General features: G+C 41.4%; 1 protein-coding gene across 4 annotated transcripts in view; it reads left to right on the top strand.

The window, feature by feature from the left end:
- The first annotated feature begins 816 nt into the window (after positions 1–816).
- The window catches only part of IL17RA (interleukin 17 receptor A), a 43,545-nt gene continuing 17,548 nt past the window's right edge, over positions 817–26,813 (top strand). For 2 of the 4 annotated variants that reach the window (XM_061638616.1, XM_061638615.1), the window contains exons 1-8: positions 817–926; positions 15,428–15,452; positions 16,794–16,969; positions 17,565–17,708; positions 19,146–19,273; positions 20,707–20,833; positions 25,099–25,146; positions 25,453–25,661. In XM_061638616.1, coding sequence (XP_061494600.1) covers positions 875–926; positions 15,428–15,452; positions 16,794–16,969; positions 17,565–17,708; positions 19,146–19,273; positions 20,707–20,833; positions 25,099–25,146; positions 25,453–25,661 — 909 coding nt within the window. In that variant the 5' untranslated portion in view covers positions 817–874. The other 2 variants (XM_061638619.1, XM_061638618.1) reach the window with 2 other exon arrangements.

The raw sequence follows: 26,813 nt of genomic DNA, 5'->3' as shown, positions 1-26,813 counted from the left end.
GAAGGCCATTTGGCCTGATGCTGAAGCTCAAAGGGAATCTCAATTTTATTTATTTATTGTTATCTAATCACATTTTTACCCCACTATTCCTCCAAGGAGCTCAAGGTGGTGTAAACATGGTTCTCCCCCTCCAGATTTCATCCTCACAACAACCCTGTGAGGTAGGTTAGGCCGACAGCCAGTGACTGGCCCAAGGTCACTCAGTGAACTTCAAATTTAGGCCCTTCTTATTTTGGCATTTGATAAGTTTTGCTTCTTGTTTTTATGCATATCAGACCAAAATATGCACTCTCTCAGCTTTGTGATGCCTTATTGTCCTTTTTTCATTTTTATTATTGCTACGGGCATCAAAAGCTGCAAGTGGCCAGGGCCTCTCTGGACCTCTAACAGAACCTACCCATAGATACCTGTAGATCTGACGGAAAAATTAAATGAAATTACCTGGGAATAAGTCCCACTGAACTCCTTGCGGCTTACTTCTAAGTAGACGTGTACAGGATTGCACTGCAGGTAGGGGAGAGAAATTCGTGGAAGAAAACCTACAGCTAACCCATTTAAGTTCAAAAGATATACACAAACAACCTAACAGAATAAACATGCACAAGGCTACGCACATAGTAGTTAAAGGAGAAACGAGAGCATCCAGCCACGAAAATCAACAATAAAAGGTGCGTGAAAGCGAGCAAAACAAGGGGGCGCACACCTCGGCAGTTCGCGCTCTCAACCGCCAGCTCTCGCGCCCGGGTCGTCGTGGCTCTTGGCACTAAGCCACGCCCCCTGCCGCAGAAGGAAATAATAGAACACCCACGAAACCCAACTCAACTTTTCCTCCCTTGAAGCGCGCTTTCCCGCCCATCTCAAGTAGAATCTGGCCATGCCCCGCTCCTTCTCTCAAGGCCACGCCCTCCCTCTTTGCTCCTCCTCAGGTGAGTTTCCGGAGGCCCGCTGTTGGGTTCCCTTTCAGGTTTGGTCCCGGAAGCTGGAGGCAGACGAAGCAAGTGCGGCGTGTAGCCTCGCTTCGGTAGCGGCCATAGTGAGGATGGGGGCGGCCGCTCCACTCCCCTTTGTACTTCTGAGATTTGTAGTCGTTTCAGGGCTGAAGCTTCTCGGCAACACACCAGTTTTCAACTGTTCCCAGCCGGTAAGTCTGTCGCAGCAAAAATTTCTTTCTGGCTCTTTCGAAAGCTGTGTAGTGGTTAAGATTAGAGACTGATCTACAAATCCGGAAGTTCTTAGTTCAAATCTTGTTACTGTCATGAACTCGTTAGATTCCCTTTGACAAGCTGTTCTTTCGCTCCCTCTTTATGTATGAGCCATCTCCAGTCTGTAAACTTGGAGGTTACAGTATTGATCTACTTCACAGGGTTGTTGTAAGTACTGCCTACCCTTATCTCCATTTTCCCCCATCTCTGTTGGATAAGGACTGAAAAGTTCTAAACACCATAAACCTATATGGTGCTATAGAAATAAATGATTATAGACTAGAATAATATTTATGAGGTCCTTTGAAGGCTCGAATTTCTATTAGCTCTGCTCACATGTTGCAGGAAAACATCACAGTTTTAATGACCCCTGAAATACTAACAGGTTATAATATAAGCTTTTGTGGGTTAGTGTCCACTTCAGATGAAGTTTAGGGTGCCACAAGACTCTTTCCAATTTTTTTTATTTTATATGTTGATATCTTGCTCTTCAGTCTGAATGGGTTCATGCTATGAGACACTATGTAAATGGAAAGTAGTAGTATTTCTGACCCAACCTGGAGAATATACAGGGAGGGCTCAGCCTTGAGAAAGGAGGAGACCCCACCCCTCCAAGTGATCATCTCCAGTAGTTGACTGAGTTGCATCTGACATAGGAGACATCTTTTCCTCCTTCACCTAAGGGAGATGTAACAAGGGTTTGAAGCCACAATACAGTATGTTGTATCTCCATAAGAAAGGAAAGCTCTTAAGGGATGCTTATTCTCCTCTGGCCAAAAATAGCTTTGTCCACTACACTGATGTAAAATCAGTTTCAGCTGCCTCATGGTAGATTTGCCCCTTCATCAGCCTGTTTTTTTCATTTGGGTGGCCCTTAAAGCTTAAACACATAGGCACATGTGCAACAAGTTAAGTTCTAATTAGTTTATTATTATTAAAATAAATAGTAATGTTGATGCCATGGCACTGAAAAACAAACAGTATAAAGAGTAATGGTGTTTGTGTGCATATAACTGGAAATGACTCACCCAGAGTGGGACAAGAGGAGTGGACCTTGCTCCTGCTTCTTGATCTCTCTTGCTAATTGCTGATTTGCTACTGAGTCAAGTTCAAGGTGTTACTATTGGTATATAAAGCCCTTAGACCGGCTTACTTGTGGGATCACCTTACTCCATATGTGCCCACTCAAGCACTTTGATTTGTGGAACAGGCAGGCACAGTTAGAGGTGCCACATGATGCCCATTCTGCACTTGTAAGAAATTGTCCTTTTAGTGTGGGAGCACTGACTCTTTGAAACTCCCTGCCTCTTGACATCAGACAAGCGCCTTTACTGTATTCTTTTCGGCACCTGCTTAAAACTGTTCTATTTAGTAAAGCCTAGCCAGATTCATAGGTGCTGTCCCAGGCTATGGTCTGAAGGCACATAAGGCCAACTCCCTGCTGAAACTAAGGAGAGTCAGGTCTGGTCAGTACCTGGATGAGAGACTGCCTAGGAACCATATGTAAGCCACCTTGGGTTTCTATCATGAAAAGAAAGGTGGGATATAAATGTAATAAATAATAAATAAATGCTGATGGGTGTTAATTGTTTTTAGTCTGTTGCTGTTTTTAATTTATTTTTAAAATGTTTTAATTACTTGTTTTTAACTGTTTTATTGACAATTTTAATGACTTTTGTAAACTGCTCAGAGGTTTTTTACAATCAAGTGGTATGTAATTTTTTAAATTAAAAAGTTCCTGGTATGTATAAGTCCCTGATATGAGCTGGGTATTGCAAAAAATCCAATTCCACAGGCTCTCTCTAAAAATATGAAACAAAAAGGACAGGAGAAAATCTTTTGCACAAGCTAGGAAAGAGATTTAAAGAGTACAATAATTGACTAGGAATTGGAAAACAAACAACAAAGCCAGGTAATATATCAACAGGGAAATGCAAGAAAGAAAAGATGAGTTTTAATTATTTCTTAAGTTGAGAGAGGAATGAAAGCAGTCTGCCTATTTAAAGAAAGAATAAAATACTGTACAAGAGAAAGCAACAATAGATACATGTCTGTTCTATGAGCATACAACAAGAAAGAAAAGCAAACTTGGTTTTCTATTGGATATGGGTAGGAAACTCTGGCTCCCCCCCCCCCCCCGGATGAACCATCTTCCATCAGCTCCAGCTAGCAAAGTGAATGATGAGGGATGATGGAAGTTGGTCCAACAATATCTGGAGTACCACAGGTCTCCCTTTCTGCTAGATGGACCAAGTAAAACGTGTTCTTCACAAATGATGGTGGTGCTTCTTGTACTTTTTTCTCCCTTGCATAGTGGTGATATCCTTGTAGGGGGGGGGGAATATATTGCCTTAAATTGCCTGCAAATCATTAAACATGCAAGAAGATCTTAGCTTCTGTAGAGTAATTACAGGAGTCTAAATTCAAAGCATTGAATGATGAAATTCTTGAAGTACTACTGTGCCAACACTATCTTCCTGAAGTAGTATTTGAATTTATCTCTGCAAGTGATCTCTGCCTGAATATTTGTATGCTCTTTTACTAATAGAGTTAATTCAGTCAGAAAAAGCCCAGTCTTGTGAGTGTTTGTCAAAGACTAATGCTGCAAAAGCATTCTTTTCTTGATTAACATACTTGGCACACTTTTGTTAGTCATACAGGAGTCAACAATTCTGCTCATCAGAGTGAGCATGGCTTACCTTCTGGCAAATGTGATGAACAACCAGCTTTGCTCCCAACTTCAAACCTGTGGAAGTAGGTGGAGATTGTTCCTTCAGTTGCATGGTAATCCCCACCACCTCCCCAGCTCTAGAGTTGGGAGAAAGGCTGGGGATTGTTTGGCAATGGCATGGCCAAGGTGCCTGGACAGCCTTGGCCATGCAGGTAGCAAGCTCCACAGCCAGCCTTTCTGGCCTTTCAGCAGCAGTTCCCAACTGCCATGATCTCCACTGGCTCTTTCGTTGTCCGGAGCTTGCCCAGAGAGGAGTAGAGCTGGTAACTACAGTTGGGGGGGGAGTCTACAAAGAGGGGTGGATAGGCAACTACAGTTTTTGGCTTGGCCAACAAGGCTAACCAAATATTGTAGAACCCTGTGTGTATATTTAGCGCTGTACCAATGCAAGGGCTTTCTATGCCTATAGATTTTGACAAAAGTGGCACTCAGTGTTGCTAGTCTTCAGTCCACCCTTCTGCATCTCCCTTTCCCATATCTGGCTCATGCAAGGCCTTTCGAAGAACTACTTTTTCAGTCCAGAGTTTTTGTTGGAGTACAGTACAGTATTTAGCTGTACATGTACATCTGCAACATTGCACTGGTATGTTATCTCCTTTCCCTGATTTAACCTATTGTGCCCTGCTTTGTGTGGCATGTCACCAAGTCAGTCTGTTGTGGTACAGATCAGCATGTATTTACAGATGCAACTAATGTGATCCAGATTGTAAACAGTGCCTGGTTAATCAGCAGGTCTTGTTAATTCCCTAAAAGATGGGTTTCATTGAGTTAATCTTGAAGGAGGAATGGTTTCTGCAATTAGGGACAGCTGTGAAAAAGACAACTTCCATGTTAGGGATCATTAAGAGAGGAACTGAAAATAAAACTGCCAATATCATAATGTCATCATACAAATCTATGGAGCAACCACATTTGGAATACTGTGTACAGTTCTGGTCGCCTCACCTCAAAAAAGATATTGTAGAGTTGGAAAAGGTTCAGAAAAGGGCAACCAAAATTATCAAGGGAATGGATCAATTCCCAATGGGGAAAGGTTGCAGCATTTGAGGCTTCTTAGTTTAGAGAAAAGGCAAGTAAGAGATGACATGAAGGAAGTGTATAAAATGATGCATGGCATGAAGAATGCAGATAGAGAAAATTGTTTTTCCCTCTCATAACACTAGAACTCGTGGACATCCAATGAAGCTAAAAGTTGGAAGATCAGGACAGACAATAGAAAGTACTTCTCCACACAGTGCATAGTTAAACTATGGAATTCCCTGCCACAAGAGTCAGTGATGGCCACCAACTTGGATGGCTTTAAAAGAGGATTAGACAAATACATGGAAGATAATACTAGGAACAAAGCTTTTTCGTGCATAGCTCCCATCTTATGGAATAACCTGCCACCAGAGATCCGATGTTCCTCCTCACTCACGGTCTTTCGCCGTCAGTTAAAAACATTTTTGTTTCATCAAGCTTTTAATGTTAACATTTAAATTGTTATAACTATTGTGTAATTGATTTTCTTAATTTTATCTTTTAATTGTATATTGTTTTGTATTAGACATTGTCTTATTTGTTTGCCGCTCTGAATTCTAAGAACTAGGGCGGGATATAAAATGTTTAAATAAATAAATAAATAAAATAAGATAAGGCTATCAGTGGCTACTAGCCATGGTGGCTATGTTCTGCATGGTCAGAGGCAGTATGCTTCTGAATACCAGTTGCTAGAAATTGTAGGAGGGGAGAATGCTCAGGCATCTGATTGGCTTCTGTGAGAACAGGATGCTAGAATAGATGGGCCAGTGGCCTAATCCAGCAGGCTCTTCTTGAACATAAGAACGTAAGAAGATTTCTTATGAAGATTTCTGAAGGGTGGCATAAATTGGTGCACTACAGAGTAAGCGAACTAGAGATCAGTATTGTTCAGTGCTTTAATGGTGGAACCTCATGTTTCCTCCATGGTTGCCTTCTGATGAACCTGTTCACTGATATTCCAGACAAGAGAAAGTCAGTAGGATTCATTTAACATGTTATTTATCTGGGGCTTATGCATTTTTGAGTGTCCATTCATGTGAAGCAGTGCAACATATGAGAGAATGTGCAGTGCTGGTGATCAATTTCTATGCACAGAAGTCCATCCAAAACAGGAAGTCCCTATTTGTAAAAGTTGATCTGTAAGAGTGCAAAAAAATCCTTCCTGCCACCCCCCCCCCATATATTGCACTAGTCATATGACTGGATACACTAATACAACCTATTAAGCTCACAAGTAAGCCTCAAAGGAACATGTAACCTACGAATCAGTCTTACTCTTTGGAAGTTTTTAATTTGGTTGAAAATTGGTAGATATGACTTCTTAATTTACTAGATGTCATATTAATTTCAAATCAGTTTTAAGGCTGTTAGGATTCTTAGTTTCTTTTCTGGGATTCAGCTGACATTTTGCAATTCTTTTGCCGGTAAAATTAAATTTAGACTCTTGATTTGTGGGCCCATCTCTGGAGGAGCATCCTATGGTAATGTTGATTGAATTGCATCACCTAAGCTATGTTCTGTGCACATGATTTGTGAAATCATCTCTGTTGGGGTAATCCATTTAGATATTTTGATGTCTTTTGCATGACCTTTCTTGTTCCCTGCTTTGCTGGCGAAGGAAGCCATACTGAAACCATTTTAAAATCATATAGGCAATACTAGAGTGAAGTGCCTCCCAGGCTCTTGTAGCTAGCAGCCTCCCAACACCATACAACATGTCCATTCTTTATATATGTTTCCTGCATACTAACATGCCAGGATTTCTAAAGGTTTAATTAGCTTCAAGAAGGTAGAATTTGTCTTGTATTACTCAGTCAAAGGGACAAATTTGGCTTTTTCTTGTTTGAGGATTAGAAAGTCAATTCCGATCATACGCCTATTTGTTGATTTTAATTTTTTTTACTTATGTGCTGCTTTTTTAATCTAAAAGTTTCCCAAAGTAGTTTACAGTGAATTGCATAATTCAGTGCCAAGTTGAGAACTTACTTGCCCCACTGCTAAAAGACAAAAGAGATGCTAGGGCAGCGTTTCCCAACTAGTGGGCCACCAGATGTTGTTGGACCACAATTCCCATCTTTCCTGACCATTGGCAATGCTGGCTGAGGCTGATGGGAGTTGTGGTCCAACAACATCTGGTGGCCCACTAGTTGGGAAAGACTGTGCTAGGGGTACGTGATACTAATGCCTCTTCCTAGATGGATAGTGTTCTGCCACCACTTCTGCTGCTGTTAGGGCCTAAGGCAATACCAAGAGAAATAGGCCTCCTTCAAGCAGCATGCCGGCAAGAAGCATGAGGTGTCATGGCCACTTGGAAATGGGACTTCTTATACTCTTGCAGAAGGACTCTTAATGGGAATCTTAATACTCGGCCAAAAGGTGAACATTGTATACATGGGTTAGTATCATTATGTCTGTTGTCAAAACATCCTGTGCCAAAAAAGTTTGTATTCAATAAATAATTTGAATAAATTACATTACCTTTGCTGTTTTGCTCCATTCCCGTAACACCAGAACTGGCATGATGCAGCGAAACTGATAGGCACAAGATTTCAGGAGAGTACAAGAAAGTACTACCCCTCTCAAAGCATTATTACTGTATGGAGTTCACTGCCACAAGATATGGTGATTGCCAGTGATTTTTGTGTGTGATCCTGTACTCACTTGCCTGAGAACAAGTCCCACTGTTCTCATTGGGGTTTACTTGTGAGTGTATAGGATTGCCCTGAATTATGTCATTAAAAGGGGATTACACAAATTCATGGAGGGGAGGTCTATCAACAGCTATTAGGTATGAAAGCTAAATGTTCATATGCTATTGAATACCAGTTGCTGGGAAGTGATGGTGGGGAAGGGCTTTTCTTTTTGTGCCCTTTGTGCTTATGGACTTCCTAAAAACGCCTGGCTGGACACTGCAAGAAACAGAATGCTGGACTAGAATGAACTTTGCTCTGATTCATCTCACCTATTCAAACATTTTTCTTTTACATAGTTCTTCAAAGTTTTAGTTTTAGCATATTCTCTTATCTGCCAGGCCAGTCCAAAATGGCTTGCAAAGGACATTCATTGGCACTTTTCCAAACCAAGAACAGCACCTTATGCAATCTTTCATAAGGACAGCAGCTGCAAAACAAGCTCTGTGGCAGAAGTTCCCTTTTTCATAACTCTTGTAGAAACCACAGTTGAAGCCAAGCTATGTGAAATTCAAAGCCATGCCTTGATAACAGATTAGGGAAGCTGGGGTATTGTAGAGGAAGTATACGTCAGCTGAGAACTCTAACACTTCAGTAAACTAACATGTTCTACAAAAACTGCACTTCATCACAGAGATGGGTGGGTAACCTGTGGTCTTCCAGATGTTGTTGGACTACTTGCATCATACCTGACCATTGTAAATAAAGCCCATAAAGCCCTTTCCTGCCTTATGATAATAGAATATATAATTTTGACAGTGTACTCTTCTCCACTGGCTTGGGACACAAGTAGCAATGGAGAAGTTTTCATAGAGTTTACAAATAATTTTTCACTTCCCTATAGAAGGATGTCTGTGAATGTGGTGTAATAGCGTGATTGCTGGTGGCACTGTGCACTCATCAAGATCAGTCGCATAGTTCTTACGCAGGGCTGTGGAGTCGGAACCAATTTTGGGTGGAGTCGGAGTCAGTAGAAATGTACCGACTCCGGCTTCAAAATAAAAACTTTCATAGGAATTTAGGAAAGTTTTCTTCTTCAGAAATTTTAATCAAATAAATATATTTTATGTTCTATCAATCTAGCCTGATGATTCACGTGGTGGTGATGAAATGCCTTGTGCTACCATTTTACTACAGTAAATTTGTTATTACTAGTTAATGTACATTTGCCATTTATGAAGGAGTCGGACTCGGACAGTAGAAAAATAGAAGAGTCGGAGTTGGAGTCGGAGGTTTGGCATACCAACTCCGCATCCCTATTGATGCGATCTGATGACCTGGACAAGGTGTTTGCGATGATGCGGCCAGCAACGTGTTCTCTCAACCCTTGCCCTTCTTAGCTTATTAAAGCTTTTCTAGGAGGGTTGACTGAGTGGATCCAGCATATGGTCAATGCATTGTTGCAGGAGGGAGTGGTTCCAGCCGCTCCTGAAAAAGCCCACCCTGGACCCATTGGTCTGCAACAACTACCGTCCGGTCGCAAATACCCCCTTCCTAGGGAAGGTGATTGAGAGGGTTGTGGCGCAGCAATTGCAAGTACTGTTGGATGAAACAGATTATCTTGACCCATCCCAGTCTGGGTTCAGGCCCAGTTATGGACTGAATCAGCCTTGGTTGCCTTGATGGATGACCTTTATCAGGCAAAGGACAGGGGGAGTGTGATCCTGTTATTCTTACTTGATCTCTCAGCGGCTTTTGATACTATTGTCCATGGTATCCTTCTGGGCCAACTTGGTGAGATGGGTATTGGGGGCACTCATTTACAGTGGTTCTGATCCTATCTTCAGGATCGTTTTCAGAGAATAGCATTGGGTGATTGTCTTTCGGCCCATGGCAGTTGTGCTGTTGGTGCCGCAGGGTACCATTTTGTCCCCCATGCTGTTTAGCATCTATTTGAATCCCTTGGGAGCGACCATCAGGAGATCTGGGGCAGGGTGTCAGCAATACGCTGATGATACCCAGCTCTATTTCTCTGTAGCATCTGAATCAGGAGAGGCCATGCAAGCCCTGGAACGCTGCCTGGGCTCAGTGGTGGGCTGGATGAGGGCCAATAAACTGAGTCTGAATTCTGGCAAGATGGAGAAACTGGGGGTTGGTGGTTCCTGAGTTCAGATAATTGGTCAGTTGCTTCCTTTGGATGGGGTTGTACTCCCTCTGAAAGAGCGGGTCCATATCCTGCTCCTGGATCCATCTTTGTCACTAGAGGCCCAGGTGACCTCAGTGGCTAGGAGTGCCTTTTGTCAGCTTTGGCTGGTAAGACAGCTAAGGCCGTTTCTGGACCGGGATAGCCTGACCACTGCTGCCTATGCACTGGTAACCTCCAAGCTAGATTACTGTAATGCACTGTATGTGGGGCTACCCTTGAGGATGGTCCGGAAGTTGCAGCTGGTGCAAAATGCAGCGACGAGACTGCTTCCTGGGGCAGGGTATCACCAACATGTCACCCTACTGCTGAAAGAATTGCATTGGCTACCTATTAGCTACTGGCCTAAGTTCAAGGTTCTAGTTTTGGTGTACAAAGCCCTATACAGCTTGGGACCAGGATACCTGAAAGACCATCGTATTCCTTATATACCCAGTCAATCACTGCACTCTGCTGGTGAGGGCCTCTTGCAGATACCATCTTATCAGGAGGTCCATTGCGCACAACATAGGAAGCGGACCTTTAGTGTAGTGGCACCTACCCTTTGGAATGCCCTCCCCTTAAATATTAGACAGGTGCCATCTCTGTTATCTTTTCGGCACCTACTGAAGACCTTCCTCTTTCAACAAGCCTTTATGTTGAGACCATATCCCAGTCTGCGTCTGTGTTGGAACTGCTTTTTAATATGTTTTTAAACCTTTTTTTTTTAAAAAAAATAGATGTTTTTAAACCTTTTTAAAGATGTTTTAGATCTTTTTAAAAAATGTCTTTAAGGATGTTTTGTCTTAATATATTTTTAAGTCTGTTTTTATGATATTTTAAAGTGTTTTTAGTGCTTTTATTTGACGCCCTGGGCGCCTACTAGGAGGAAGGGCAGGATATAAATAAACTAATAAATAGATAGATAGATTGGTGGTTTACATATTGTAACTTCTTGCTTCAGTGAACCCATTTCCCCATTGACTAGTCTGTTGAAGAATCCCATAGAGTGTCTGCCATGGAACTACTGCATTCTGCAGCTGATTCTGGGACCGGTTCTAGGATACAAACTGAACTCATGCAGGACAGGTTGGGCCTACTACCCTTCAATGACTGAGCACACCCATCGCTCACCTACTGCTGCATGCTATAATGTAAGGCTAGTGATGGCAAAACTGTCATTAAGGGAAGCTTGTCCACTATTACTTGTCTTTCTGAAGCTCCAAGGAACCCTACTTTGAAAACTATGCTGAGAACATAAGAGCCCTATAGTCTCATTTTTATTTATTTATTTAATTTCTATCTCACCCTTCCTCCCAAGGGAGCACAGGAGCTGTTGTTTGATGAAGATAATTACTGCAAATCAGAAGAATGCAGACAGCATAGCAACCTTTCTGGCTTCTTAAGCAGCATATTCTAGAATCTTAGCACCTGTTTATTATTGTAGGATAAGCAGGAAGGAAGCCATGGAACATTAGAAGCAGTTGAATCTACAGTTTGCAGAAGGCAGCTTGCCTGGAACCATTGTACAGTCCCATTCTTGTATTAGGTGTTATTGGGAAAGCTTGCAGTGCTGTCCTAAATGAGTTTTATGTTGGGAACGAAGGGAGGTCTTTTAGCTTCAGATTTGCCTTCCAGTCTTGCTGGAATAGGAAATCCCAGGAATGTTGGCTTTTTAATGTTTTCCCAAATGTTTAAATACAGGAGTGGGGAACCTGTGGCCCTCCAGATGTTGTTGGACTCACTCTCATCATATTTGACCATTGGCCATATTGGCTAGAACTAATGGGAGCTGGAGTCCAACATCACCTGGAGGGTCACAAGTTACCACGTCCTCATCTAACTATTACTTTCACTGGCTCTGTAAGTTAGACCATTGTTTGTTACAGGTGGAGGCTGGGGGTGAGGGTGGGGAGGCTGAGGGTCAAAGACAGTAGTTTCCTAAGCATACCAAGTGATTTCATGGCTGAGATTATATTTAAACCAGAGACTTCCCAGCACATCCTCTTAGCCACTCTATGCATATTTTGCTCACTTCATCCTCCTACTTCTCTTCTTATAATACCTCCTTCTCTTCTTCTATATAGGTTTATATGTTACAGATGATTTGCCTGTAGTGAATCTTCCCTGTGTCTAGAAATTGCTTTTTGAATACAATCCAGTCATACAGGTCTGTGAGGCATCACATAAATGAGTGGGAAGACCAAATGTCATTATGCCAACTTTTTATTATCTTTGTGGTCTATGACAGTTGTTCTGATTGTTTTATATGCAAATAAACTTGCAGATTACAGATGAGATGTATTTTTATTTCTAACTGTACAGCTGCATGCCAGTTACCCTAGTTTCTAAACAGCAGCAAACTGACATGTCGCAGGTTAATATGTCCTTCAACCACGAATGTTCAGGAAATGATCCTGCATAAATCCTATTGAAAGGAATAGAAGCTACACAATAGCATAGGCCCACATTTCTTACTTCAACCGTTTGAGTTTATTGACCCTTGTATCTTTGCTGTGATGCAAAATTAAAATAAATAGTCTAGATAAGCTGAAAATACCCATACCTTAGGCATCTGAAAGGTGAGATTAGGTTCTTGTTTCAATGATTTTTGAAGAGAATATTCACCACACATCCTTCCATTAATGCATGGGGGTCATCTTTGTCAGTGGTGTCATCCTAGTTGCTGGGTTACCCTAACCCAGCGATTCCCAATGTGGGTGGTAGCGCCCCCCTGGGGGGCGTTACAGCCTTTCAGAGGGGTATTGGCATGACTACAAACTTTAGTGGGGCGTTTGGGTTCATTAGGGGGCATTGACATTTGGCGGTCTGATGCGACCGTTGAAGCATTTAAGTTTAATTTTATTTAATACGCAAATCGTTAATTTTTAAACTGTTTTGTCCCCAGTTAGAATGTATTTAATAGTCTCAATTCATGGAAATAACACTATAAATAATGTGTGCTCTTTAGTAAAGAAATTCTGAATAGCGGCCAGTGTCATATCAAGGAATAATAAATAATAATAATAAATATTTTATTTCTAGGCCGCCTATCTGGCCGCAGCAGCGACCACTCTAGGCGGCGTACACATAAATAGAATATAACATATACACTTCATATAACACAAAAATCAATATAAAATTAAGCTAAAAACCACCCATAGCTATGGCAGATAAGATTAGACTGTTCCCGGGGTCTTGTAGGCCTGCCTGAATAGCCAGGTTTTCAAGGCTTGGCGAAAACTTGGCAGGGAGGGGGCATGGCGAATATCATAAGGCAGAGAGTTCCAGAGGGTGAGGGCCACGATTGAAAATGCCCTCTCTCTGGTCCGTACCAGCCTAGCTGTTTTAACCGGTGGGACCAAGAGAAGGTCTTGAGTGGCTGATCTTGTCAGGCGGCATATTTGTTGATGCTGGAGGCGCTCCTTCAGATACACTGGGCCGATACCGCATAGGGCTTTAAAGGTTAATACCAACACCTTGAATTGGGCTCGGAAGACAACTGGTAACCAGTGTAGATCTTCTATCACCAGAGAGATGTGATCACGGCAATGGCTGTTCTTAATCAGACGCGCTGCCGCGTTCTGTACCAGCTGTAATTTCCGGACCGTTTTCAAGGGTAACCCCACGTAGAGCGCATTACAGTAGTCTAAGCGAGAGGAGACCAAGGCATGCACCACCCGTGCGAGAAGATGGACAGGAAGGTAGGGTCGCAGCCTCTGTATTAGATGTAATTGATACCAAGCTGCCCAGCTCACTGCCAAAACCTGAGCCTCCATGGACAGCTGGGAGTCAAGGATGACCCCGAGGCTGCGGACCTGGTCCTTCAGGGGCAGTTTTACCCCATTTAGCACCAGGTCTATATCTCCTAACCTTCTCCTATCTCCCACGAGCAGCACCTCGGTCTTGTCAGGGTTTAGTTTCAGCCTATTTCCTCCCATCCATTCACTTACTGACTTCAGGCACTTGGAAATGGTCTCCACAGCCAACTCTGGTGAGGACTTGAACGAGAGATAGAGCTGGGTGTCATCCGCATATTGGTGGCACCGCAGCCCAAATCTCCTGATGATAGCTCCCAGCGGCTTTACATAGATGTTGAATAGCATGGGGGAGAGGATAGAACCCTGTGGCACACCACAATTGAGAGGCCAAGGGTCTGAAACCTCGTCCCCCAATGCCACCCGTTGATGTCTGTCTGAGAGATAGGAATGGAACCACCGTAAAACAGTGCCTCCTAATCCCATTCCCTTCAGACGATCTAAAAGGATACTGTGGTCGATGGTATCAAAAGCCACTGAGAGATCCAGGAGGACGAGGAATGCATGTTCTCCCTTATCCAACGCCCTCCTTAAATCATCTACCAGAGCGACCAAGGCTGTTTCAGTTCCATGTCCAGTCCTGAAGCCAGACTGGAATGGATCCAAATAATCTGCTTCATCCAAGTGTGTCTGTAGCTGTTTGGCCACCACTATTAGCCACGCCCCAGCATTAGGTAATGTTCCGATGGTATCTTGAGGGATGTTGGAACCAATCACGAGAGAGTGTTTGATAAGCTGGGAGTATTGGTGGAGGGCGCATTCTTCCAACCAGTTATTCACTGGTTTTCTTCAGGAATGGGACACACTCGCTACCCCTTGTTTCTGTGATGTTTAAATGAACTTGTTTAACGAAACAATGCCGGTAAACTGAATGAGTTTGTTGTTAAGTATATTAAGTATAATAGAAAGCATTGGCATATACTTAATCTGAGGGGGGCGTTGGGCACAAAAAGATTTTGCAAAGGGGCGTTGAGTTGAAAAAGGTTGGGTAACGCTGCCCTAACCTGACAAACTGGTTAATCTTAACAATGGTTTTTGAAACAAGGCAACTTTAAAACAGGGGTTATGAAACTGATTTATTTGAACAAACTTTTTAAGATTAACCACGGTCTAGGACTCAGGTGACACAATAAACGGCGGTTAACAAAAATGAAAACAAATACGATCTTTTCCAAACTCCTCACAACCACATAAGAGAAAAAGGCATGTGAGCACAAAAGGGGACTAAGCTCATTCCCTTTTTGATAAACTATGGCTTACCATGACATCCAAACACAATCATTGACTGTACTGCACTCCTTAATAATTAAGTTGTTGTGATCTGTGTCTTATGTGGCCATATTTGGGGAACTGGCCATGTTAGGTGCTAAAATAAGAGATCTTGATGTGCTTGGTCTGCATTCAAAGAATGCCTAGTTTATTGGCTGGTAAGGGAAACTATTATTCTGATTATAGCAGATGGTAGCATTTGTTTAAAAAACTGATTGCTGTTTACACAAAGGTTATATTGCACTGCAGAGTTGAAATTCATTAGCATTATTTATACAATCCAAGCACAAAAGTCATGGCTGTTAACCAAGGTAAAGTTTTAGATTGGCCTTCTTACATACAAACCAGAGGTCTTGGTTTGTGGGTTTCCCCCCCTTTTTCCCCCTTTTTAAAAACTAGTGGCACTGTAAAGAATTTAAAAATGTCCCCACCATATCATTGACAGATTTAACCAAGCTGAATTGTAACTATTCTCTCTAACTCTCCCTTTTTTTCCTCTTTCTTCACTTGGTTCCATCAGGCTGTGAGAATAGGAATTGTTCCTCTCAATAACATTTTTGTGGTCTTTCCTACAGGGTCTACACTGCCTTGTGCAAAACAGTAAGTATGTAGTTTTTTTTAGTCTTAATTTCTTGTTCATTTTAGAGCTGAAGTCTTATCCTCTGCTTTATTCTGTCTAGTCATCTTTGTTGACCTGACAGATCTAATAGGAATCATGTATGGCTGAAGCCAATACTAATATAACAGGAAGCAGATGAGACAGAAGACAGCCTGATGGTGATAGATCAGGTCTGAGGGTAGCTTTGTTCTCTCTTGCCCTGGTCCATAAGAATAGGGCAGCTTACATGGAAGTGGGTCCAGCTGGAGGCCATCTCCCACCCCTTGCCACCTCTGATTGTGTGATGCTGTAGTTAAGACTACAGTTCTTCTCAGATTGCTTGTGCCTTTATTATTTTTATTTTCTTACTGTAATTTTACAAAATGAAAATCAGTGTGTGTGTATATGTATATATGTTTGTATATATATGGCAGCTTAGAAATCGAAGCAGTCATTAGAATCCATTGATCCATGGGGGGATGGAAAGAATCAACGAGGCAACAAGCACAACCAATCTTGTGCATGTTAGGGATGGGATCCGTTGGCCAGTGCTGGTCTGAAAGCATTCTGTCAACCTAATAGGACAGTATTGATTTGAGTTCGTTGTCCGTCTGCAAGCTGCTGCTTTTACCAATCCTTTTTTTCCCTTTGGAAAGAATATTGATATTAATATCAATATTTTCAAAGGAAATGTGAATAAATTGAAGGAAGGTCAATACCTTGAAGGAAATGTTGATAAAATATCAATATCAATATCTTAGACACCATTTAAAAAAAAACCTGTTTCTGAAAATAGCTGTGGAAAATCACTGCATAAAAACCCGATCCACAAAGATAGCAAATAAATGAATTAATGGAAAGTTTGTCACCAAATCCAAATTGGGTGGAATCCTAGCACATCCATAGTGCATGTTTACTTGGACATAAGTTATACTGTGTTAAATAGGACTTACTCTCCAATATTGCCACCCTGGGTTCCTTCTTAGAGGAAGGGCTGGATATAAATTTAATAAATAAATAAATAAAATAGTATGTGTGGTAGAATTGCAGCCTCAATTGTTCATTTATGTATTTCATTTTTTCCTTGGAGAATGAAGTGGTTGGGTAGACTGTACAAGTTCAGCCTGCAGGGAGGCAGGGCTTTTCTGAATGCTATCCCATGTACAAAGCTCTCTACAAATCTTAAAAAAAAAAAAACTTCAGGAGGTTTTAGCCCAGCCAACTCCTTATTGTGCAATTTTTTTACTTGCAAGGAGGGGTTTTATTTCTTTACGTAGAGGCATGTTCAAAAATAGGATTCCCTCACCTGTAATCTTCTGTGACTTGCTATTCTACCATTTCAGGATATTACCATCTCAGTCCCACTTCATCTGGCTTGTATGTGTAGACCTAGTCTATGTGTGGTTAAGAAGTGCTGCAACTGTACATAAAATGGAGACAAACTTTTTAACTGATGCACCTAGTTCCTCACTTCATGGAAACATACAGACAAAATGTAGAGACAAGCCTCCAACCATAGGTACATGTTCCAAAAATACGAGGCAACCTATTAGAGAATTCACATTTCAGTAAACTGAGAAGTAAAGTTAGTTCAAAAACTATCCATATTTATACTGTTATAAACAAATGTATTGCTATATACAGCATGTGCCCAATCATGTGTCTCACGCAGCTAGTGTGTATTTGTCTGTTCTTGTTACTTCTCCTAGAAAGTGTATATTTAGAGAAATACTCTGTCAGGAGGCTCATACATTTAACTGGAGTTTTGCATGTTCACTGTTGACGCTAATGACTGGTGAGCTCTACTGCATTCACTCCTTAATTTAGTTTTTCATAGCTTTGTTGCAAAGGCCACTGTAACTTGGCAAGTGATGTTACGATCAGGTCCTGCCTGTGGGCTTCCCGTAGGCATCTGGTTGGCCACTGTGAGAATAGGATGGGCTTTTGGTCTGATTCAGCACGGCTCTTGTTATAAGATATTTGATGGTTTCCTAAACTGTGCCAAACATGAACATGTGGAATGAGGCAGTTCAGGCCAAAGTGCTGGTATAGTTGGGGGGAGGGAATCAACTGCTACCTCAAAAATTTTAAATTAACTTTTGTGTAATTGACAGGTACCTGTATGGATCAGAGCTGGCTCAGTTGTTCAAAATGGACTCCCTCAGCTCCAAGTTCCCTTGATGTTCATATTGATACTTTTGACGACAAAGAAAAACTGCTTCCTGTGCTGAAGATAGAATGGAACGTGGCTACTGATGGTAAGTGAGGTGCAATTTAATATAGACTGGGGGGACTGGCATTTAAAAGTAACAATGGGGTCTTGCAGCATTTAGCACTACATTGGCCAGAAGTAGTACCTGGAGCTACCACTGAGATGTTTTTGTGAGTGGCTTGGCTGTTGTGTGATGCCATGATAAATAACTTGTTGCCCAGAAGCCTGGTCTGGCTGTCATCCCAAGCATGTCCTGCAACGCATATGGTTGACTGTTCAGAGTGCAGGCTCTTACAAGCGTGACAGATGAAGCGAACCTTGGTGCATGGTGCCTACCCTCATTAACAGGAAACAAATTTGCCCTCAGTGTTTGGGAGGAGTAAAAGCTCCAGAAAAATGCAAATACCTGACTCTGCATCTGTTAATTTGCCAGCTGCTAACACAAACACGTGCCTCTATTTGACCATCAATTAACCCTGGTGAAATCAAATACTGTATGTCTTTGCTATCTCTACTACTAACAGTTACTTTCCCCACCTCCTTCTATCTCTGTCACTCTATTGCAGAAACAAGTAAGGTGTAAGCTGTTGGTCCAGGTAGTAAAAATCTGTATACAATTTTTACTCTGGCTGACCATTTTACTCTCTGTAATTATTTCATTTTGATGACTCAAGCCACACTATTTTATTGTCCAGTGCCATTTTAGCACTGTGGTATAATTTATTCACAAGATCTCAGAATATCAAATACATGCATGATATTTTGCATAGCTGCATGCATATTAAAGTGTAAAGTATGATTTTGGGCTCATGTAGACTTGAGAACAATCTAGTGACAGAAGTTCCTCCCGTGGGCACCTAGTAGAGACAACAATGTAAGAAATTCAGGGTAGATTCGGGGTGGTTATTGTAGTGGTAGTATTTCACTTCAAGCAGAGAAGGAAGAACAGTCTTGATGTACATGGAGTCTGGTGATCACCTTAAACACAAATTGGTAGGCTAAATTGAGTCCTGAGTGCTTGTAAGTCTAAAAAGATGCACACTTAGCTTGGAAAGTGTTCACCTTCTAGCTCAATATTGTCTATTTTGCCTAGTGACAGTTCAGTCTCAGTTGGAAGTTTTCCCCAGCTCTGTTGCCTGAGATCCTTTACTGGAGATACCAGGGACTGAACTTGAGGTCTTCTGCATGCTGAGCATGTTCTCTGTCACTGAGCTATGACTCTTCTATGTTTTCCCCCATGAAATAATGCATTATTCCTTACAGCATCTTCTATAGGCTAATGTAGTCATACTAGGAAAAGCCTGAGCCTGCCCCTTCCTTCTACTCTGTTCCTAAGCCTACTACTTCCACCTCAGGAATGAGGAGCTCAGGCTGCAGTATGAGCATTTATTTTCCTCTAGAGGCTACAAACAGAAATAAGGTGTTTCCTTACAAATCCTCCCGTTTTTCTTCTCTTTTTCTCCCCTCTTTGTACACCAACCAGCAAGCATTCAGCACCTTAAAGGGGCGGAACTGGCTGTGCTGCAGATGAGCAGTAACCAGCAGGTCTGTGTTCAGTTTGATTTTCAGAATAACCTGTCATTCCAAGTCCGTCCAGATGGTGGAGGCCGGGTAAGTGGAGGTTTTGCAAATATTCTACTTTGTCTCCTTCCCAGAATCCCTTGGCTTGTTGCCTATAGAAGATGCAAAATTCCAAAAGCAACAGGATAACCTTGTCCTTAAGGCTGTTCTTAAGTTCTGTAGTTAAGAATATGCCCGATTGCCTGCAGCAAATAAAAATTACTCCATTGTGGGCCCTGCTGTGTGTGATCTACAGTGCCAGTGCAGGATCTACAGGAGTCCACTGTGTTGCTCACCTGGGGAAAAGCAGTGGAGCCTTATGATTATTCTCTGTCCCTGACAGAAGGACAGAGAGAGAGAGAACTCAGAGTGGGAGTACCCACAGTATAGAGAAGGAGATACCAGAACTGGCTACTGCCAAAGAAAGGAAGAGGAGTGTGTTTGCTGCTCCCAACTCTTCTGCTTTTTTGTGGTGGTAGCAGCACCCATCTTAAGTTGCTCAACAGGAGGCAGTAGCAACAAAATGAACCACTTTAAAAAGAAATCGGAAGGCAGTGGCAAGAAATACGTGCAACACTTGCTGCTAACTCTTCTGCTACTTTGGCAGGTCCATAGGATTAACTATAAAAATAGCGGCTGTTCTGAGTAGGAAGGACTAGAAGCTGGGGGAAACTGCATGAGAAAAGGGAAAGAAGCACCTTATATTTTGACCACCCCAGGGGATGGATGTGCTCTTCCCTCCCATGGACATATCCGCTGCTTCTGCCCCCCTGCAGGGCCCTCTCTCCTGCCTCCCTGTTTTCATCTGTTCCTCCCACCTCACCCTGCTTTCTCACTGTTAGCTACATTATAGCCCGAACAAGGGGAGGGAAGGAACACCAGTGGAGCATGAAGGAGGGGACAACCGTTCTAAAACCTATTTCCTGGGCTGTTATTAAAAATGTTTGCTTATTGCTAGCAGTGTTAGACACCGTGTAACAGTTTTTTAAAAGCCCCTGCCTACAAGATTTCTCATTGGAAAGTGTCTGGTTTTTTTGCCCTTCATCAGAACAGTGTGAGATAGGGAATTCTATTTCAGAATTGAGTAGGGAGAAGAGTCTCAAGAATGATACTGTGTTGGCTTAAGTAGCCTTGCTAGAAGACATAAAATTTTAGGAGGCATTTGAAGGAGAGGAAGGAGTGGGTTCTTCCACACTTGGAGCAAAGTAATGAAAAATTCAGAGTTGGGGAAATGGTTTCATTTGTATCTTGATGGAGCTAAGCAGCTGTCAATTTGAGGCTTGTTGATTTGACTTAAACAACATAATCACTCTGCTTTGTTGTGCAGGCCTCCCCCTTCCCTGCCTCCTGTATCTTGCCTGTGGATTTTGTTTTATTTAGTTAGTTTTGCTACTATAGCCCTAATGTAGCAATTCAGTACAATATCAGTCCTTAACTTCATCGCACTAGTATCTCTTGACAGATCTCTCATCTTGTTGTTTCAGTGGAATTTCTCTTTCAACCGTTTTGAGGTACTACCAGGTCAAGCATACCAAGTGACAGTCCATCACCTACCCAAATTATGTTCTGCAGGAGACTATAATCGGAAATCCCTGTCATTCATAGTACCAGGTAAAGGATCCTTCTCCTTATCATGGTAGAGGTGGGATTTGTTAGTGGGTTTATCAGGTTGTAAAATTATTTTTGCAGGACTAGTGACAGACGGATCAGCTAATTTCCATGTATGTACTTGATCATAGGTCCATTTGTTATACATGTACTTCTGAACCCCTAACACATGTTTACCCACCAGAGACTCAAACTTACCCCCAAGAGTGGAGCAGAACCTTTTGCTGGAATTAAAAGCCGCATGTTGCTCTAATGCATGTAATTCCACCAACAATAACCCAAGAAAGTACACAGCAAAGGTAAAATGAAGGTTGGTTTATTGAAAGAGTAAATAGGCAAAATATAGGATTTCAATAACAGTAGAAAGACAGGCAGCATTCTTAACACACACGATCAGACACTAGAGCTAAGAATGTATAGAGAAACCTCACACCTAATCATTTCCAAGTTTGCAAGCACACAGATCCATACCAAGAAAAAAAACAAAGAGAAAGTAATAGGGGTATACCTTTCCTGAAGAAATACCAAGATGCAAAGTCAGGAATAAGACTTCTGTATCTAGTGAGAGCCATTCGCTCCCCTTTGAAATAACCTAGGGCTAGACACAAAAGATCTCACCCTTCCTTGGTCTGATGTCCCATACCATAAGCCAATCTTCCTAAGAAGAGGCGTGGAATATCAGGAAGTCGTTGGAGATGCAAGCGTGCTGCTAACCCAGGTGAAAACCTAACCTTAAATGTGTTTTGAGGTTGCATGGAGTTACATGTAAACTGGGAAGGAGGGCAGGTGAGTGATCTAGTGTCATGAAAGGATTTCCTCTAGAATATTTGCCTTACCTAAGTGAAATTAAAGATTACACCTGCTCTTGCTGGTGCAATATATGAGTGTAAATTCTTGTTTCTGGGAAGTACTGTCTTATAGGAGCTTCATTAACCTGAATTCTAGAATGGGAAGGGACTATAGTTTAGTTAAAGGAATTACTCCTTGAGTAAACCTTTTAATATGGAACCTTCCTGATTACTTGATAGCTTAGTCAATACATGACTTCCTAAGGTCAGGAAACCAGTTCTGTCCAAAATTAAGGTCCGCATGAGGACTGTATCTCAGAAGTCATTGCAACTAGACTCCTATGCAATGATCCATTAATATAGACCATGGAATAAAAAACCCAGATTATGCATACCTCCTTACATGTTGCATTCAATTTTGTGTGTATTTTTTTATAAAAATGCATGAGTAATTAGCATTTAAATTGCATCTATTCTGCACACATTCTCATATGAAATAAGCATTTTTGTATGCCTTTCGATGCATTTTCCCCTATAACACACATTTTACACATTTTCCCCATATACATTTTTGTGTATGTTTTTGAACCACAAAATTTATTTCTGTATCACAGAATAAGGAGATGTGCATTCTACATGTGGTCTGGGACCAATGAATTAGACTGGTTCACTTTAAAATGTAGCTCAAACAAATTTCTCCTCCATCACAATGCAGGACTGGGTTTAGATGCAGATATGACTTTGTGTTACTGCTGATATATACAACTAAGTGCTGTGCAAAAAGTGCTTTAAAATGACTGGCTTTACCTGCAGGCTCCCAATCTATATATAAAGACAAATAAAGGAAAGAAGACTTTAGAGCAGGAATAGCCAACACAGTGCACTCAGATGTTTTACAGCGTAACTCCCATCAGCCCCAGCCAGCATGGTCAATGGTCAGGGGAGATAGAAGTTGTAGTCCACAATATCTGGAGGGCACCACACTGACCTTCCTTGTTCTAGAGGAAATATGGGCTGGAGGAAAGTCCTGCTAGGATGAGAGGGCCTGTGCATTTTTAAGGACTTCCTATGTATAGGAAGCAGTTGGACCAAACAAATGTCAAATAGGAGAGAATTTCAAAGAAAAGGAACTGAAAAACAAAGATAGGAAATAGGTGAAGAAATTTTAGGTTTGCAAAATAACACTGAGCCAGCAGAACAAAGCTGAAGCAGTGATGTGGACAAATCACAAGGCGATTTATTTATTTATTTATTATTTCAATTTATATACCGCCCTTAGCAGAATAGCTCTCAGGGCGGTGAACAAACAAGATAAAATACAATATATCATAGTAAAAAATCACAAAAACATGTACAAACAAACAACAGAAAGCACAACAAAAACAAAATACAACACAAATTAAGGATACATATTAAAAGTAGAAAGATTAAGAAAATCAAAAAATTAAAAGATAAAAGATAAACAGGAACTATTGGGGGTACACATTTGCAAATCACTTCGAGGAACTTAAAAGGAACACACTGAGGGGGAAAAGAAAAAGAAAACTAGAGGAGTGGAATGATATCATTTGATTGGTGTGAGAAGCAGAACAAAGCAAGCTAAGCAGCAAAGTGGAAGAAATATTGAAGATGGGAAATGGGAAGATCAGAAAGAAGGGCGTGTATTGATTGTCAAGACAGGAAAGATTTCAGGTGTTAATCATAGTTCTCCCAGTAGAAGATGGAATGAAAGAGTGTAGGTTATAGATAACTATTGATAACTGTCAGAATTGGCAGTTGACAAAATAGAAGAATGAAAAGATAGAGAAGAATCCATGACAGCACTAAAATGACACATTTGAGAAGAAGGATAAGTTCTGATGTAATATAACTACATGGGGGGGAGAATGGAGGAATAGTAGAAGTTGGTGGATAATAAACGAGCTCAGTTTTGGAAATGTTTGGAACGTTTGGTAACTAAACAAAATGAGAACAGAAAAACAAGGAAATCTGAAAAGATAAGAAAGAGAAGGTAGTAAAAAAATCCGGAAGTTGCAGATTGTCTGCATAAAAATAGTAGCTAGCTTGAAAAGCGCTTTATATTGAAGGAAAAAGAGGACTTAAAATGCACTAGGGCCAAGAATAGACCCTTTGAGTACCTCATCATCAAAAGAAAAAGCAAGGATGAGAACCTGAAACAGAAGCAGAGGAGCAACCTGAAAGATGAGAATAAAACCAAGAAAGTGAATTTTGCGAGAGCCAAGAACTCATAAAGAAGACAAAAAAAGAAAATAATGGTTTGCATTATGGAAAACTGAGGGCACAACTAAAAGTAGACCACAGAAAAAAGATTAAACCGTACGAATAGGCTGTATGTTGAATTGTGAGACTATGCATAACCTGGGTGAAATGTGGCATCTAAAGTGCATGGTCTTCACATTGACTACCAGTGCAATATTTTTCTAAACAATGTAGTGTTTAACATGCAGTTAAATTCATAGATAATTCTGGAGGAAATTCATAGATAATTCTGGATAATTCTGAACTGGAGGCATTCAAGAGGCAGCTGGACAGCCATCTGTCAGGAATGTTTTGATTTGGATTCCTGCATTGAGCAGGGGGTTGGACTTGATGGCCTTATAGGCCCCTTCCAACTCTACTATTCTGCTAATGCCATCAGTAGCCCAGTGATAACATATGTAAAGCAGCAACCATTGGTTGCTTCAGATGTCTTGTGAAGACTTATCTTTTTGCCCAAGGCTTTCCCTGATCCATAACATTAGACCCTGTTTTATGTGTTTGAACCTTTGGAATTTCTGTTTTATTCACATATATGTTTTTTTTATAATGCTGTTTTACTGGTTTTTCTGTTTGTGTTGTTTTAGTGATATATATACCACTTCGAGATTTTTGAAATATTAAGTGGTATCTAAATGATTTTAAATAAATGATTGGCTTACTTCTCAGAATGACTTTTTTTCAAGCTACCTGCAAACTCAGGAGGTCAGCGCTACTTGTTTCACCTTTTCTGACTGAACTCTGACCATGGTGTCATAATGTAGGCTGACCTTTTATCTCCCCAGACTGTCTCTGTCTCTCAGCAGTGTCGAAATTGTTTTGTGTCACTGCTGAGTGCTTTTATTTCTGATGATGTTACTGACAACCTTTTTGCGACTTAGCCTGAATTCAGGCAAATGGGTTTCAATATATAAGCTAGTAATACTCGGGGTTGTTTTATGATGGTTTATTGTATTTTTGGTTGCTGTCAAGCACTGCCCTGGGATCCATTTGGTTGAAGAGAGGCTTGGATATTTTTAAGATAAAATAATTTTTCCTAACTTAAACTTCATTTCTAGTCGCTTCTGGAAACCGTAAAATATAACTTAATGGCCCCTCTCTTAATGTGCCCAGTAAGCATTCTTCCACTTTTATATATTTGCCTATTGTACTCTAGAGTGTCTTTCTGAACATCAATGCAATCTTTCTATCTTTTTGTTGCAGATTGCACAGATCCTGTCATGAAAACCACAGCCCCATGTCTGCAAATAGGTAGTGTTTGTTTGTTTACGTATGGGCAGCGTGAAATGGAAATGGACTGCCTTCAAGTCGATTCCGACTTATGGCAACCCTATGAATAGGGTTTTCATGGTAAATGGTATTCAGAGGTGGTTTTCCATTGCCTTCCTCTGAGAGGGAGTGACTGGCCCAAGGTCACCCAGTAAGCTTTCATGGCTGTGTGGGGATTCGAACCCTGGTCTCCCAAGTTGTAGTCCAACATCTTAACCACTACACCACAGAAGTGTAAAACATGTTATTTGAAGTACTCTACGTTTTTGATTATTTTGATACATACAGGCAGTGCGTGGGAACCCAGCATTGATGGAAGAAGCATAGATGATGAGACTGTATTGGTGAGCTTTAACCCAGCAATGGAGTCAGCCAGTTATCTCATCCATGTGACCAGTTTTCAAGAAGATGACAAAGAATGTAAAAAGACCACAAAAGAAATCTGTTCTCCATCAAGCTGTTCTCCATCGTCCTCACCGCATGAGGCATTTACTTCAGTAAGTGCCCTTGTATCCTAAAAGCTTTAATCCCATCTCAGCAATAACTTAATTCCTACTTATTTATTCTATTTACATCTATCCTTCAGTGCCTCTAGATTAGAAGTGGCTAACTTTATCAGCCAGAGGACTTCATTGCCTCATTGTGACTCCTCCAAGAACTGCATACCAGTAGTGGGCATGGCCAAAGAGTGGGTATCATGACCACACATGCACCACAGTGTGCACACACCCAGTGCTGAGCTTGGCGAAGAGGTTTCAACCTCTTCACCTGGCCCAGGAACACCATAGAGAGGGAAATCACCACCTGGCAGAGAGGTTTCTTGAATGCTTGTACTCAGGAAACATCAAAGCAGAATGGAATGCTCTTTGTTTCTTGAGTGCTTTGATCTGCTCCTCAGCAAAGAAGAGGAGAGGCTTCTCTCAACGGCAGTGGGTAGCTATGGCAGCACCTTTCCCTCAATGGCAGGATGAATTTCCTCCCCACAGCAGCACTGGGCTTTGGTGAAGGAAGGCTCCTTCAACAGGTTCACCTTCAGGAAATAAAAGAAGTGCTTCTTTATTTTTTTTTAGCACCACCACAGTCGGTACCGCCAGTGCCATCAGTAAATTGAGTTGGAGGCTGGCATGCCATTGAAAAAGGAGGTTTACCACCCCTACATTGGAGCTAGTAGTCTCCTGTTCTGCAATATTGTAGTCTTTCACCTGTGTTACAACCAGAGTTCCTGGAATTCTGATTTTTCAAAAAAACCAAACCAAGATTCTATGACTACCAAATGAAAATTCATCATAAAGATTAAATTATGGGCTTTGGGCACCTTTCTTACATTTACATGCTTCATTCAGTTTTGCATATCTGCAATTTCAGAATCTAGAATTGTGAGCTAAAAGTACAGGAACAGCTTTTAAAAACCTGAAAAATCACCTGAAAGCCAAAAGGTGAGGCTTTCCTTGGGGAGGAGGTACAGCAATTTGCATTCCTCTTTGCATTGTTAAGAATTTAGCAGGAACCAATAATGTGTTCATGTGATTCCCCACAACTAAGATTGTGCTCAAGCTTGGGAGATCGTAGCCTAAAAATAAAGAACATTTGAGATTGATGGTCTCTGAACACCCCATGAGCAATCTATAATTCCCATAGTAATGTTGCCT

This window comes from Rhineura floridana, chromosome 8, assembly GCF_030035675.1.
Source record: "Rhineura floridana isolate rRhiFlo1 chromosome 8, rRhiFlo1.hap2, whole genome shotgun sequence".
NCBI classification, from domain to species: Eukaryota; Metazoa; Chordata; class Lepidosauria; order Squamata; family Rhineuridae; genus Rhineura; species Rhineura floridana.
The sequence above is the reverse complement of the archived record's forward strand: the minus strand, read 5'-3'. Positions and strand labels throughout refer to the sequence as shown.